The sequence below is a fragment of the Phyllobates terribilis genome, unplaced genomic scaffold (genome assembly GCF_046119375.1).
Source record: "Phyllobates terribilis strain yellow unplaced genomic scaffold, ASM4611937v1 Scaffold_7__3_contigs__length_470593459, whole genome shotgun sequence".
Taxonomy (NCBI): domain Eukaryota; kingdom Metazoa; phylum Chordata; class Amphibia; order Anura; family Dendrobatidae; genus Phyllobates; species Phyllobates terribilis.
Window position 1 is genome coordinate 327,330,509 of NW_027362767.1, and position 17,531 is coordinate 327,348,039.

Genomic DNA, 17,531 nt, shown 5'->3' on the forward strand with positions numbered 1-17,531 from the left:
TCTGATGACAATCTGCTGAAACCCTGATCAAAAACACTGATGAAACCTGGTCAGTTTTTCTCATGCGTGAATAAAATAGAAGTCTGAATGAGGTCTAACTCTGTCCAAACTCTGATCAAAGGCACTGATGAAGCACTGATGTGTACGAGAAAAATCACTCAAGTCTGAATGACGCCTTAGTCCTAGTGCTGTTAGTTTTTTTCTCAGACAGCACAATGAGGGCTTTTGCACTCATCCAATTTTTCCATGTTCGAGAAAAATGAACCGATATTTTGGCTCACACTTGGATCAGAATTTGATCAGAGTGTTGTCCAAGTGTCATCAGTTTTCTCATAGTTTTTCAAGTGTTTCATGAAGAGAAAAAAGAAAAAGTTTTCTCAGGAGTGGAGGCAAAACCAGGTGAGGAACAATCAGAGAAAATGTATAATAGAAACAAGTCACCAATTCTGCATTTATCACCCACTTCTGGTTTTGGCTCCCACTCCTGAGAAAAAATACTGACCAAATACTGATAGTGGTGCCGTGGCCTAATAGATCGTTCAGTGCGCATAGGCTAATGTTATGAACAAGACCGCTGCAGCCAATGACTGAGTTCAGCACCTTGTGATATCTTCTCTCAGAACATCACATCCTATTATTTTCTTTCCATTAGGCCACGGCCCCACTATCAGTATTTGGTCAGTATTCGGTCAGTATTTTTTCTCAAGAGTGGGTGATAAATTCAGAATTGGTAACTTGTTTCTATTATACCTTTTCTCTGATTGTTCCTCACTCCTGGTTTTGGTTCCCACTCCTGGGAAAAAATACTGACCGAATACTGATAGTGGGGCCATGGCCTAAGTCATACTATCTTCTTTCCATCAGTACTACACCTCCTATTTTTTTCAGCACTACACAAACTCATGTTTTGTTTTAGTCCTTCAGTCTCCACTTACGACCAATCCTGCCCTGTATTTGCCTATATCAATATCTGCTTTTCACCTCTTTGTTTCCATTGCACTCTACCTTGCATCCGGGTTCCTGGTCTTTAAAAATCAGCATTTTCTGTTTCACAAACAAGTTAACTACCTAAACACCAATGTTACACTAACTTCAGTGTGAGAAGGGTTAATTGGATTAAGTGATATAATTCCCATTCATCTATGTACAGACCTATAGTGATTATGGAATCCTACACCTTGATAAACAGAAAGTATGGAGTATTACTGCTGACAAGCTAGAGTCAACAAGGGTTAAATAGTAGCCCAACCTATATGGGAGGACCTGCGCTGCACCTGGAAGCAGGTAAAACAGGTAGAGAGCTCAGTGCAAACACAACAGGCAAGCCTTCCTGTATCCAGGGCATACTTTCTAGCATTGCTTAAGCTGTGGTGCCTGGCCGAGGTTTTTTTTTTTTAAAGCAAGATGAGGCTCATATCGAGAGGAGCCAACACTTCTTGGCATCATCTGTGGCTCAGCGTGCTGCTGCTCTGTGTTTTGGCAATACAAAGCGCTACGTCTGATGTCCTATGGACGGCCAATGTGAACTACTCCTATCTGATGGAAAATAAGACCTTCTGGGAAGAGGATGAGATTGGGATCTATGGCCATGACTCGCCAGTGGACAGGGCAAGTGGACTGGTTGTCCTACCGAGGAGTAAGTACAACCACAACATGGCATCTAGTTCAATGTGTCCACCACACCTGAACTTCAGTGTCCTGGGGAACTTTAGGGATTCTTGGATCGCTCTTATACAACGCGGAGGGTGCACGTTTAGTGATAAGATCAAAGCTGCGGCAGAGGCTGGAGCCAAAGCGGTGGTCATCTACAACAATGAAGGAGATGAAACTGGGGTCTTTGAAATGTCTCATCCTGGTAAGTATGATAACTTCACAGTATATAGTTGTTATGGAGGCTATGTAAAGGCACTTCAATTATAGTTACTAAACCGCACAATGTAATCGTGTGTTCTTTCTGCCTTTGTGTTATCATAGTGGTATTGCTGTATATATCTCATATAACATGTCAACCAATCTGTCCATGCAAACTACATCCTGGGACTAGTTATTGGAATTGGTGGGTGGGTTAACCACTGCCCCCCAACTGGCTTGATAACTAGGACGTCTGATTTGCCTGTAAGGCCACATGCACATGTTCAGGAATTGGTCAGGTTTTTTTTTTTTTCCCATCAGTATTTGTAAGCCAAAACCAGGAGTGGGTGATAAATACAGAAGTGGTGACGTGTTTCTATTATTGTTCCTCACCTGATTATAAATGTGACCGTGGCCAAAGAAAGAGTTAGGCCATATTCGCACATTCAGTATTCGTAAGGCAAAAAGCAGGAGGAATAGTCAGAGGAAAAGTGTAATAGAAACAGGTCACCAATTCTGTATTTATTACCCACTCCTGGCTTTGGCTTACAAATACTGATGTGAACATGGCCTAATGAAGGAGTAAGATTGCTTGCTGCTGCACTCAACATAAATGGAACAGTAAAAGTTCCGGGACGTAGTGCAAAAAGAAAAAACATGTTTGGCATAGTAGTATAAATTACAGCAACAAATCAGACCTGTGTGAACATGCCCTGTAGCACCTATTGATATATGCGATACATATCTGATTGCTAACATCTTAGAGATTAGTGAAAAACATTTGGTTATATTAATAGAAAACTTTTGTATATGTAGTAAAACATGCTGACTATCCTATGTGTAACTGGGTCTCCTGACTTTTTTTTCCCCAACTGGTGGTGGTGGTGGAGGGTAGGATTGGGTATGTTAGATTTCAATGCCCCATCCTTTTCTTCTCCCAGTATATAAGTTGACACCAGCAGAGTCTGCCAGATGTGTACTCCGCTCTCCCCATGCAGAACGCATACATGGAGAGGGCCTGGGAGAAATGACTGCTCAATCTGACTTCTGACCGATACTCAAGGAGCAAGGGCATCTTAAGTACAGTCGTTTAACTTTGATCTCTGGAATAACAATTCTTGATTAGCTGACTGTATACGGTGTACGGAGGCAGCCTGACATTGCACTGTGGCAGTTGTTGGGAAACATAAGGTTCAGGAAAGTTGTCAGCAGCTTATCATTCTCCCTATTGCAATAAACCTACACTCCAAGCCAAACATGCATACTCTATGCACTCCTCCCTTCTTTTTTTTTTTTTGACAACCCATCATGTCAGAATACATAAGCCATTCCTGATCTTACCGGAGTGCATCCAATCCCTTACTTGTTGTCTTTTACTGACCAATTTAGATTGTCTTTATGATAGGAGAATGACCTTCCTTCCCTTCTATAGGCCCCATCTAAACAGGCCAGCAAATGCACAGTTTTGCCTGTTTGATGGGCAACTATTTTTAAGCCTATTTTATTTATTTATTTTTTTTAATCAGTAGCACATGGCCTCTTATAAACAGGTGATGTGCTGCCAATGTAATCCCATGTTATGTCCACAGAGCAATAACATTAATGATCTCTTCGTGTGCGTTCGTTCATCCAAACAGACCATTAAACAACTGCTGTTCATCATGCTCGTACCTATGGTCGCTTACCAACAGTTGTTAACATCTCCCCTGACAATGTTCGAACAGCCCCCCTAGACATTAGTGTAGGGCAGAACCCATCTATATCAGTGGGTGCAGCTGATATTAGTCTAATGTGTATGGGGGGGCTTCAAAAAGAACAAAAAATGAACTCAAGGACTGTTATGGGTTAACAGGACGCTGATGTTACTTCAATTATTCAAAGTTTCTAATTGCATATTAATTATAATCTTTTATGCAAACATTAACATTTATAACTAAAAAAACAGTGCAAGTTCTTATTTGAAAGATGAGGAAAGTACTGGATTGCACAAAGTGAGAAAAAAGAAATAAAGTTGTGACCTTCTTTTGTTTTTAATTACTGGTAAACGTTGAGAAAGCACCCAAATTACTGGTCTATTGTTCTTTGTTTGTAGCCTTTGTATGCAAGTGACCCATTTGTAGAACAAGAGGAGCTTTGTTCAAGTTGAGTTAACATATTTTGTGCAGAGTGGTGCAGTGCAAAAAAATAGTAATTGGTGCAATTTGTGACTAAAATGTGTTTGAGCAATATATTATATTATATTCCCTCCCCTATGGGTATCCTCACATTATACTGCTGGCCTTTATAATTAAACAAGATAAAAGCTCTGTAAATAAATATTATCCAAATAATGACAGAAAATTAATTGACTACTTAAAATGTTTGATTTTTATCTTTGAAAAATCCCTGCCACGGTTTATGCCCTTTTGCCATGAAGCAATAAGTAAAGTTTTAGTTTATTCTGTAGGTCGGCATGATTAAGGCAATATCAAATATGCATAGTCCCTTTTCATGAGCCTTTCCAGCGATTTGGTGCTGCCAGACACCCAACTTTTTGAGGTGAGGATAACCCTATAAAGTTCACACCTCTTGTAAAATGCTTTTCTTTAAATATTTCACTGTCAAAGACAATGTAATGCTATTGCATAAAAAAAAATCCACCTTCATGTGGCAGGATGCATTTTACACTACATGATTAAGGGCTCATTCTGACATCCGCGCTAATTGGTCTGATCACGGGCAGCAAATGCACAGACTGGACGCGGCTCTCCCAACCCAAGTGTGACGGCTTCATGTGTTTCTATGAAGCAGCGCTCGGGTCGGGAGAACCGTGGCCAGTCCTTGTATTGGGGTCCGATCTTGGACTAATGGGAACAAGTGTTCCCAGAGACGCTCATCTCCTATTAATCAGCCAATCACCCAACAAAGAAAAGGGAAATGCTCGCTCTCGGCAGCACATCATTCTGCGAGTCCAGGACCTGTGCTACTGAGGATAGCGGCTGATGCGCACAGGGTGATCTATTAATGATTGATCTGTGCACATCAGAAGTGTAAAAAGGCCATTAATCGACCACTGATTGCAAACATGTAAATGAGCCCTAAGGGTGCGTTTTATGTGACCTGCGGCATTAAATGACCACAATCACTACATATTTGCTGATCGACTGTCATTTAATAGGCTGTTTAGTAAGTCTGCATAATATGTGCACAGAATGATCAGTAACATTGTTCTTCGCACAGACTGCTTTTGTTCTCGGTAGCACAGGTCCTGGTTACACAAGATGATCTGCTGCCGAGAACTATTATCTTTTAAGCCATCCAAAAGATCATTTCACTGAAACCTGTATTGTGCTTGTTTGTTGGATGATTGACAGCCTGTTTACTCTGCTTGGTTATTGGAAAAAGAACGTTCCTAGCAATGATCCTTCCCAATAATTGCACAGAGTAAATGCAAATGCACCTTAAGTGTTCTCTTGGCAGGCACAGTTTGTGAGTGTTATTAAGATGTTGTTTGTCCTCGTTACACATAAATACCACACAACCCTTTTTTTTAGTTTCAAATTTTGCCTCTCTCGTTATAGGAAAGCTCCTAACTGGGTTGGTTTGCACCAATCATCTTCTACTGAAGAACTGAGACACTTTTGAGAATTTTGGAAGTACTAATTTCAAGTTTGCGTGTTGGGTGTGGGGTTTTTTTTTTTTTTTTTTTTTTTTTTTTTTTTTTTTATTAAATACACCTGGTATCGCCGCGTTCACAATCACCCGATCTATCAAAATATAAAACAACTAATCAGATTGGTAAATGGCGTAATGAGAGAAAAGAAGTAAAAAAGCCAGAATTAAATTTTTTCTTAGTCTCCGTAACATTGCAATAACACGTGATCAAAATATCACATCTACCCCAAAATGGTATCAATAAAGTCAGCTCAGCGCGCAAAAAATAATCCCTTACAAAAAAAAATGGAGATGCTACAAGTCTAGAAAAATTCCATTTTCCAGTACACTATATGGTAAAACCAATGATGTTCAAAAGTGCAACTCGTCCCACAAGAAAATAAGTCCTCACATGGCCATATTGACGGAATAATAAAAAAGTTATGGCTCTGGGAAGAAGGGGTAAACAAAAAAAAAAAGAAAAAACAGAAAATCCGAAGGTTGTGGAGGGGGTTAATGCAGAAAAATCCATCACTCCATATTTATTTTTTGTCATCTACTGATCACCATAAATCTGATCGCTGTGTTGTGCAGGTTGTTACAAGTACAGGGACTCAAAATATCTGTTATTAGACTATTTGATTTTTTTTTTTTTTTTTTATTTTCAAAAGCGCATTAAAAATTCCTTTTTTTTTTTTTTTTTTTTTTTTGAAGAAAGCTTTTATTTTCCCTCTAGAATACAAGTACATGGCAGTGTATCAGTATAATCTGCCTGTGGGTTCAGAGCCTGCAATACAGCTTCACTTATAGAAAACTCTCCTGTTTGTCAGTGCAGGTTGTGGCTCATTACCTTAGCTGCTGCCTGCAATGATGCAGGTTGTGAGTTTGATTCCCAGGGAGATCAGATCACAAGAAAAGAAGAGCATTATATTTAATGTAAGTGTGAGCAGAAGAGGAGCGATGAGAATGAGTAGAAATGGGGACAAAGCTCTGACCTTGCGGGACTGCACCCTCAAATTGGAATCGGTTGAATCTGAGATGGTTGGGAGCTATGCTTTTAAGGGTTAGGGTTTTTGTCTGATTCTGTATAAATCTGACCATAGCATATGTAACTGGATAATGCATATACAGTGTTTTGCTTATTTTTTTTCAATCAAGAAGTTTTGATTATATATTCTATGCCATGATACGAACTCTTTGCCTTGCACATAAAGCATTTGGCAGCCTATATTAATAGCTTGGAAAATATATGCTACTAATGGTGACAGCCAGGCCTGGGTAACAATTTGTAGATCTACGAGGGTCAGTCAATAAGTAATGCCTCCTATTTCTTTTTTTTCTCCTTTTAATTGGCAAGAAATTCAAATGCAATTACATAGGTTGAAAACCACAACATTAAAGATTAATTTGTCACTTTTCAATATAATCTCCATCCATTTCCGCAGTCTTGGTCCACCGTTTAACAAGGGCATGTATTCCAGCATGGTAAAAAGCATTCTTGGGACCCACCATGCACAAACTTTGCTGTATCCCAGTTGTCCAATAATTTTCATCACACTGCCTTTACTGAGGCAGATAATGGCACACAATTCATCTGCAGTCACCCGCCGGTCACCACGAATGATGTCATCGACTCGCTGAATGTTGCTTGGAGTCACTGCGGTTACTGGCCTGCCACTCCGCATTTTGTCAGCCAACGGTGATGGCCCTTCAGCTGTGTTACAGCGACGAACCCATCGTCTAACAGTACTGACATCCACTGTTGCATCACCGTACACATTTTTCAGTCTCTCATGAATTTGAATGGGCGTTTCACCTTCTGCATGCAAGAATTCAATCACAGAACGCTGTCTAATACGAACATTGATGTCAGCCATTTTGCAAACGGATACAGTCCTGCCACCTGTTGGTGCAGGAAGTTGCAATTGCTGTGGATTGGAGAAGAAGGTTTGAGGAATTGTGCCAAATTCGAATATTTAACATAACTACCTTATTTAAGGAGAAAAAAAATAGGAGGCATTACTTATTGACTGACCCTCGTACCTTCACATATTGGGATAAACAGGCTGAAAAATGCTATTCAAATGCAACCCACATTGATCACTGCAATATCTGATGATTTATTTTTTTTTCCCAGTAGGCTCTCTGCATTTGTATAGCACCAGCATATTCCCCAGTGCTTCCCAGTCAGGGAAAATGCACAAAATAACAATATGGAATCCTACAAAAATCAACCAACAATTCTCCAAAAGAAGAATGAGGCCCTGCCTACAGGAGCTTACAATGCCTCTCTTGTGACACAAGACCGGCAGAATAACTAGAACTAGATGTAAATGTCATGTCAGTCACTCGAGATCTTTCGCAGCTTTTATTGAGATGAGACTTTAATTCTGAAATATGCAAAGTATACATCTTCATGTTGATCTGTTACTTTTAGTAGCTGTCCTGTGCATTATGCACACACACTTTTTTTTTTTTTTTTTCATTCCTCAGGCTTTTACCATACGTTCCATTGGAAAATGACCGTTGGCCATTACTTTGCTATCTCTTGGATTAATTCTGTTTGAATAGCTTCTACTATATGGAGGGGTGATCTCCCCCTCCCCTCCAAGTAACAATGTATACCCTTGACCTTTTAAGCCAGGGCCATAGCTAGGTTTTCTTTTTTTCAGGTGCAAATGGTCAGTTTTCTGCCCTAGTACTAGATCTAAATTGCCTGAGTGCCCCCATCCATGACACTCATTACCCAGGGTACATGCTTTGGTAACCTCCTCTAGCTTTAAGCATTCACATGTACATACATTATGGAAACCAACAGCTGAGGTTACACCTATTAACACAAATGATGTTGAAAACCTATGTCAATACAAGAACCCTCAATATTGGAGCATCTATGGCGTTAACAAAAAGTTAGTGGTTGTTTTTGCCCCCACAAATTGCCAACCCGAAGGTCCACCATACACATTAGATGGCTTTTGGCTGAATAATGCTTTCTCCAGTCCTTCTCCAAACTGCCATTTCCGCCGACTATCCCATACAGAGGAACGCTCGTTTGGCTGAGCACTCTTGTGTTCTCGATGAGAAAGCTGGTGGCTGACATGTCAAGCGGAAGCTCATCTCTAGGAGAACTATGTGACTGGCAGTCCAAAATCTGACATGCCTGGTTGACTGGCGCCACCATATACATTAGACTGTCAGCTGAACCCATCGATAGCGGCATGTTCAGCCAACATTAGTCTGTGTATGAGGGTCTTAAATCTCTCATGTGAAAGTCCAACATTCTGGGCAACAGTATGCAATTAAAGGAACCTGTGTCCTTTCTGTGGCGATAAGAAGGAAAAAGAAGGCTCTGTCTCTTTATGTTGCTCTTCCATTGAAATATCACCATAGGGCATTAGTCAGTACAAGTTTATTGAAATCTGGGACGTTTTTTATTTTTTCCATCCAGTGTCCTAGCTGATACACTCCTTATGTTTTATGACACACACATAGAAGTAAGCTTGTGACATCGGAAGCCGGAAAAATCATGTTGAGTCCTGTACAGCATGATACAATCTGCTTGATGGCTTGGTGTTCTGCATTCCTTCTCTCCAAATATCACATTCTTTGCTCCTATTGCAAGAGACAAAAAACTTTATTTAGGCAGTAATATTTTGCTATTGGTATGATTAGGATGATGGGGTTCTTTAATATACAAGTAACTGTGGCAGCACATCTAGTCCTCATTGGACCGCTATGTGCCATCGTATTCTCCAGTAGAAGCAATTCTTTCTAGGAAGATTACCTGAGGCACATGAAAGTACAAGTATGCAAACCTTATCGGCCTATAGCCTGGTACATTGTGTACAGTCAGCTTCCATCTACCACACAAGCCATAACTATCCCTGATTGTCTTGGGTATTTCCCATTATTGCTAAGAAGTTCTTTAACTCCTGTCTGTCTTAAGAGTATGGGTTTCTGTCTTGCTCAATCAGACTGAAGAAACAGGACAAATTAATTAGCCCAGTATGAGCTAACATCGCTGACATTAACTTTTTAATGTAGCGCTGGTGTCTCGGCCTCCTGGCCAACTCTCACCGCCGTGGCTCCCATCCTGCTTATTCCTCTCCTCCATCCTCTTCCTGCTCCACAGCTACCAGGGGTGCGCGCAAGGCGTGCAGATCCCCAGGCACTGTGCTTAGGGGGCATGCGCACAAGGTCCCGTCCTCTTAAAGGGACCGTGCGCAGTTCTAAAAGCTCCCCAGCCAATGGCTGGAAGACATTTTATTATTTAAGGCACCTTCACCTGAGGGGAGGTGCCTGTGCAACATCATTTGTCTGTTTTTCCTAACATACTTTCTAGTTCTCATGTCCCAATGTTTGGATCCTGTATGCCTGCCTGCCTGAGTTGTGCCAGTCTGCCTCCTGTCCCTTGGGGGTCAGCTGCCACCCACCTGACGTCAGTCCCAGAGTAGAACCTGGTCCGCCTCCTAATATATTGACTTGCATTGGAACGCATGGAATCCACATCACTGGATCTGTACATGCGGAATCCAAGTGTTTCAATGTGCGGATGGTACCCGGGTGTGGAGGACAGGAGACTCTCCTCCGGACCCGGGTACCATAGAACCTGGGAAAAAAAAGAAAATATATTTATTTACCTTCTGATGGCCCCCGGTCTCCTTGTCTTCATTTGCCGGCAACTCGCGGTGGACTGAAGGACCTGCGCTGACGCCATTTAGTCATGTGACGGCAGGTCCTTCAGTGTAGTGTACCGCGAGCTGCCGGCAAGCCAGGACGGAGCGAAGCAAGACTGCGGGGGCAATCAGAAGGATATATATATATATATATATATATATATATATATATATATATATATATATATATATATATATATATATATATATATATATATATATATATATATATATATATATATATATATATATAATATTTTGACATTCTTTGGGTTGCATGGATTTATATAGTGTGACCAAGTTGTCAAGCACTTTCCAAGTGATGCTAAAATCGCTTGGAAAGTGCTTGTCAACCCGCATGCGGATATGCATGTGAAGAACGCTTCATTTCCGCATGTCCCTGGCAGGAAAAACAAATGTAAAATCCACATGCGTTTTTTCTGCCAGGGAGATGCAGAAACGCTCAGGAAAAATCTGGAGCATTTAGCCTAAAACTGATGTCTGGAGCACAAACCACTGTACTAGGGAAGGAGGGTGGGGGTGGAGAAGACGTTGTGGCAACAAGAGGGTTACTTGCTGGTGTGTGATTATTTATATGTGATAAAAGTTGTGGCATTTTATCCTTATGGCCAGTTTCTGTTTCAGTTCTCTTGGAGGTTTTATCTTCAAGGCCCTTCCTGGGAATGCAAGAGGTCTATCCACTAGGGGAACCATACAAAGCATAGGGATATAGTTTGCACTATATAGGTTAGGAGATGGTTAATAGTTTTGGATTGGCCCACCAGTTGGGAGGGGTAGAGCAGTTATTAGTCAAAGCACTTCCTAATTTTAGACAGTCAAGGAGTTGAGTCTAGTCAAAGAGAGTGGAGTGAGGAGTTGGGTGTGTGAGGGTAGTTCTTGGAAGTGCTAGATAATGACAGTGTCAATGGGTTCTAAGAAAGAAGAGGCGAAAAGGTTCTGTCAGTACAAGTCTCCAAACAGCATGAGAACACATCTTAAGCTTCGTGAGGATGCCGAGGCAGTCTTGGGCCTAAGGCCCGGAAGACGTATTGAGTTTCATGTCTGTCTCCCCTGGGAGGAAGATGTCAGCTAAGTCTGAGTGGATGAGAAGGATGGTTGGCCTCAAAGAAGCTGTTATGTTTGATAGGAAGTCCCTAGGGTCAGCAGAAGAAGTCGAGCAGAACTGAGTCAAGGACTGATGGTACACTGGACAAAGGGAACATCATCCGGAGGGGATTCTGTCTGTGTGCTGAAGCTGCATGTGTCCGAATTGCACAGTAAAGCCGAACCTGTTGAACCGGATCTATGGTCTCCTGTCAAATCTGAATTTGAAACCTATCCCATGGACTGGGAGGTAACAAGGACTCCCAAACTAAAAGTGATTTAAAGAAAGAAACCCAGAGCACATCACACACCAGTCAGACTCCTGTTTAGAAGAGGGATTTCAGGGAAGAGAGAACTGTTCTGGCCCACAGCAAATCGGCCCTGTCCCCCTCCTTCACTAGCACGGAGAGGACTACATGCAGTGATGCATATAAAGATTTAGGAGAATAAAGACAAGTTTTTAAGTTTCAATACTGTAAACAGTATCATTGTATCCATTTGGTACACATAAGTGGCTTTGGAACTGGACACGTATGTTCTGTACACAGTGCTATTATTTATCTATTTCCTTTTTTTTTTTTTTTTTTTTTTTCTTAGTTTTATAGATGCAGTAGAAACTAAGATGACGCTGTGTAATATCACCATTATTGATGCTTTTACATGAATCTTGTAATTTGTATGCAGATAAGATGGTTGGTTTATTGTTGGAGTTTCTAGAGATGAGGAGATTTTATATGGTACATGAATAGCCACCTTGATCATAAACCAAGCACTTATTGCACCTTAAATTGGTGCTATTGCAGTAAAGAAAGTTACATTTTAGTTGTATAACTGATCATGGCATAAAGTGGATCACTTTCAAATCTAATATATATGATCGTCTTATCCCGTCTGGTCCGGCCGGACCAATCAGCGACGCGGGGTTTCAGAAAAAGATGGTGGCCGTTAGCGGCTCATCTTCCGCACGGAGGTCAGCGGCAATGCAGCCGGGAGATGCAGCAGAAGTACCCCAATCCTGAAAAAACACGGCATGATATCAGCAACTAACATGCATCTAGATGAGCTGGTCGAGGATTTCCAAGTTTACCCTGTTATTACATATTAGTCACACTAGTTTCTTTACATATGTTTTAATTGCTAATAAAAATCATCTTTTAAAATCTTCTTTGTGAAATTAAAGGAATCTCCACAGAAAATTTCAACACCTTCTACCACTCCCATTCTGAGTCGTCCCCAGCAGCTTCCACACCATGAGCATAAGATTAGTTAAAAGCAACAAAGTGGATGAGCTACATGCTTCACTTCAAATTTGGGCAGAACAATTATAGCCTATTCCATACCTGAGAGCTTTCTACAGAAGCTGTATAAATGAGGCTTTCTGACATTATTAAATGATTATTCCCAAGATTGTAAATTACCCTCTATCCTTGGGGGTAATTGGAGGTAATTTACTGATCAGTGGGGGGGTCAAACCGCTAGGATCTGGAACTCAAGAAATGCCTTGAATGGAGTGGAGGTGCGCATGCTTAAACGGTTTCATTTATTGTCCATGAGACTTCTGGAAAATCTAACTCTGCAGTTTTGTAGGCAATGAATGGAGCAGATGTTGAGCATGCACGCCTCCACTCCATTCAAGACTGGACTGTTCAGAGCCTGGTTCCCAGGTTTTAGTGCCCCATTCTCAAGGTTAGTGGGATTCCTAGTGGTCACACCTCCAGCATTCACTAAGCAGCCACCTTGAGGATAACCCCCAAGTTGAGCCAAGTTAGAAGGCCACCACAGCATCTTCCCTATAGCGTTCTGTGTGGTCTTTGTATCCCGTATTAATATTCTCTTCTGAGCTGACATATTTTAAGCTACAAGTCGAAAAAGAGAATATATTGCACAGTCTGGAATATTTAGTGATTAATCATAGGATGACCCCATTTCCCCCCTTCTGTATCGTCCAGCTATGGGTTTATTTAAAAAAAATAAATAAAATAAAAATAAACCTGTGTACTCAATGATTACAGCATGGTTAAATGTAATTAAGTGAATGAATAAGCATAAGAGACGGTGGCAGCCCACAGTCATCTACATTGATGAGCCAAAGGCATGTGAGTTCTGCACTGAGGGGGAAAAAACAGCAGATACTGATACTTTTATGACACCTCTTGATTCTCCATTTACAGAACACCCCGGTGTAAAATCTAAACATTGACTGTAGCTAAGCAGTCGTTAGGACAAGGAAGACGTATTAAATTGAAACTCTTCATGGGTCATTGGTTGTGATCTAGGCTCTGGGTCAATAAAAGTGGTTTCAAAGTTCACGTTTGCTAATTGCTTCATCTTTATGGGGATTGACCTTCATAATCCTCCAGATGGAATAAGGTTTAAGTGGATCACACCTACAGAGAGTCATGTGGTCTTCTGTTTTTACTGATGCCACTGTGACCAAAGCATAACTATGGGTAAGGGGCAATCTGAGCATTTGCCTAATTACTGGGTGTCGCAGGAGTGCAGTGGGGTGGGAGAGGGTGCCTACAAGCCAATTTGCCTTGCCTGGGCCACAATGTTTAGACACATGGTAAGAGCGGCACATTGAACTTTTGCAATTGGAAGAGGACAACTTACCTGAGAAAAGAGAGAACCTTTTATACTAACACATATTTATATGCAAAATGTGAATCCATTTGTATCCAGCCTAATTATTCCATGTCTGTGCAGGAGAAGTTCAGCTCTTTCAGATCTATATAGACCAGTATATTCAGATACTGAGATTATGGTAGGAGTTTGAAAGGCTAATTTAAGTCAGAACAGGACTCCAACACTAAAGGATCCCCTTTGAATTATGACAGTGGAAATGAGTAATGCTTAAAGGGAACCTGATGCTGCCTAATCACGTAGAGAGATCAGTGCTAAGTCATTGGGACAAGCAAACGCTAAGAAGAGCAGTTTATATATTAGGCTTTCTTTCATTAATCTGATGGCATTAATCATAATTGTAGTGAAGCAATAGACAATGGGATTAGATTGACAGTTTCTTTTTGGCAATCCTCTGATTCATATTCTCCACTGGATAGAGATTAGGAATATCAGACTTTGACCAGTGTTTTACTGTGGTAAACAATCCTGTCTCAGATGGTGGATATGGACTGAACACTTTCCATTACCAAGTGTAATCACACTAGAAACCTGAGCCAGGAAGTAAATGAAACCACAACTTGGTCTACATGGATCCTCGGTTACCAATAAGGGTATCATGATTATTTTACATAAATTCCCCTAAAAACACATTTTGTTAAATACTGATTAAAATTACCTAATTAGTGACAACATACAAAATTAAAATTAGAATCTGATACAGAACCACCTTCATATAATGTCAAGATGTCCCAAAAATAGGTGATCCTATAAAGTCAGTTTTAGGAATGGATGATTCAAAGAAATGGAGGGGGCACCCTAGACTGACGAGAATGGTGCCTCGTCTACTGACCCTGGTACACCCTAGTCTATTTCTTCACTTAAGCCCTTTTCAGTTTTGGGGACATTACACTCGCCTATCTATCTTTGGTATACCATTTGATAAAGGCAGAAATCCTTGGAGATACTGGAGTGTTTATCACATTAGACTGGTGTCCTTCTGTATTTTATATATATAATATATATATATATTTTTTTATTGGGGCATGTTTAGTTATTTTAAACATTGGCTCCACCTACAATAGATCTAACCCAACGTGCCACAATAAAAAGAAATGCAGAAGGACACCAGTCTAAATTGATAAACACTCCAGTATCTCCAAGGATTTCTGCCTTTATCAAATGGTATACCAAAGATAGATAGGCGAGTGTAATAATGTCCCTAAAACTGAAAAAAGGGCTTAAATGAACAAATGGTTTAGGGAATACCAGGGTCAGTTGACTGGGCGCCATTTTCATCAATCTAGGGTGCCAACCTCTGTGGTTTAGGCAGGTGACCGGAGTAGGGAAAATCTGCCCCCTCCCTTTCTTTGAAACATCTATCCTTAAACCTGACTTGATAAGATCACCACCTATTTTGAGACCTCTTCACATTACATGAAGGTGGTTCTGTATCGTATTCTAATTTTAGTTTGTATGTTGTCACAAATTAGGTAATTTTAATCAGTATTTAACAATGTGTTTTTAGGGGAGCTACATGGATCTTCCTAGTCCCAGAAGTAAAAATCATACCCAGCCTCTTACACACTACATGAAACAGGTTTTACTGCGCAAATTGTTTGTTTGGTTTGCTCCTGTTCACAAAAGAGTACTGAAATGATTTTTTTTTTTTTTTTTTCCATTTTAGTTCCTTCTCTGACCTTCTTCTTCTTTTTGTAGCTTGCTCCACATCTATTTTTCTCTCCTTTCTTTGCCCTCTTGCTTTCTTTCTGTCCTTTTTCTCTTTTTGCTTGTTAACTTTCCAGATTCCTCCTTGCACCCAAATAACCTACACTTATCACCCTCCTGTCTGACTGCTGCTAACATTTAAATGTTTAAAAGAAACACATATTTGGTTAGATCAGTGTTTGCCAAACTCCAGTCCTCACAGCCCCAACAAGCAATGTTTCCAGGATTTCCCTAGTATTGCACAGGTGAGAGAACCTGTGGCATTTTATGATGCCTTGATAATTCCATCACCTGTGCAATATTAAGGAAATCCTGAAAACATGACACGTTGGGGCCAGGTGGACTGGAGTTTGGGAAACACTGGGTTAGATTGTTAGTTGAAGAGCTTGTCTGACAGCTTGGCAAATGCCAGGGCCATCTAAAGGAGGAAGGCCAAGCCTTATCTCTGCTTTACTGTCTCTTGAACTTTACTCTTGAGACGCTTAACCCTAAAATTAATCATATTTGTGAGATAGGTCTTCCTTGCCTGAAAGATCAATCACCTATTAAACTATCAAATCATTGATAAGTCACACATGGAGTATAGGTGGACATGCAGGAAATTCTTTCCTATTAGAGCTCACTCACAAGAGCGTTTACATCGGACGAGCGCTACGATATTTTATTGGATATCACTCGGACCAGTGTTCTTCAATAGGGCAGTGCTGAAGACAGACTTATTTATTTTTTACAGACAAAATTGGTCTGTGGGGGGGATTAATCGCACCATGCTGTGATTTCATTCGAAAATCGGATGTCACTCATTCAAGTCTTTGGGTGCATGGAAAACATGCCTCCATGTGTGGTTTTGTCTTAATCCAGTTTTTCAGGTCTTCAGGTGGAGACCACGAAGGAGCTGCAAACATGTGGCAGAAACGTAGTGTAAACCCGGCCCTACCCAAACTACACAGTTTAGGAAGAACATTGATTCTAGTTAGCCTGTAACCAGTCTAATTAGTGTTCTTTCTGGATGTCATCCGAGTGCAGTCCGATGTTTTCCATGCACCCAAAGACTTGAATGAGTGACATCCGATTTTCGAATGAAGTGAATGAGCAATGTGAAAAACATGGGGTACTTGGTTGACTTTGCTTTTTTTTTTTTTTTTAAATCAAAAATTCCACCCCTTCTATTTTGAGGCCTGTTGGCACACAGCGAGGGGAGTCGCTAAAGTTGGGTACAAAAAAGGAGAAAATGCTTATCGGCTCTCCTGAAGTGTCGTATAGCCCTGGGATCTTTTCATCAAAGTAGGGATGCACGGAAGGAAAAAAACCCAGCTGGAGGATGGGTGAGTCACAGGAGCAATAGAGGAAATCCAGCAATCCCAAAAGAAAAGCTGTAGAATATTTAAACTTCACATTTAATGAAACATTTTTTTAAAGGGGGGCATAAAAAAATTAGAGAGAAGATGAGGACTCTCTTCCAACGAGCATGGTTCTTACTCATATCCCCTAAAGTTACTTAGGAGCAATCCTGATTGGGTACACCTTGTCACGGTGGGATGGCTATTATACTTTTTTTTTTTTTTTCAAAAGAAGTCAACTAAGTACCCTATGATTTTTACATGTTTAATTACTTAATGCAGTTTCCCCACAAATGTGTCTAAAAACATCTGGAAAAGCAAAGTTGTTGAAATGTAACCTTGCAGATGCTCTTCTGTACAGATTCTAAATGAATGTGTGTTCTGTGTTTGGTTGCAAAGCTAGCTTCCGAATGTACTGTAGGTGCGGTGACAGTGCAGTGTACACAAACCACCAGGAATTTGGTATGTAGAGGAGGAAACAAATCTAAAACAAATACAAAAGAAGTAAAGCAGATCTGTCAGCAGACTTCATACTACATATATTATTAAATGGCTCTTAGACCTGATGAGACTGTTG

General features: G+C 40.6%; 1 protein-coding gene across 2 annotated transcripts in view; it reads left to right on the top strand.

The window, feature by feature from the left end:
- Nucleotides 1-17,531, top strand: part of RNF128 (ring finger protein 128) — a 278,328-nt gene that overhangs the window by 217,588 nt on the left and 43,209 nt on the right. The window contains exon 1 of one of the 2 annotated variants that reach the window (XM_073641193.1): nt 1,269-1,855. The exons of the other annotated variant lie outside the window; for it this stretch is intronic. Coding sequence (XP_073497294.1) covers nt 1,405-1,855 — 451 coding nt within the window. The 5' untranslated portion in view covers nt 1,269-1,404. Of the gene's footprint in view, nt 1-1,268; nt 1,856-17,531 lie in introns of those variants that run through there. 2 annotated transcript variants of the gene reach the window in all.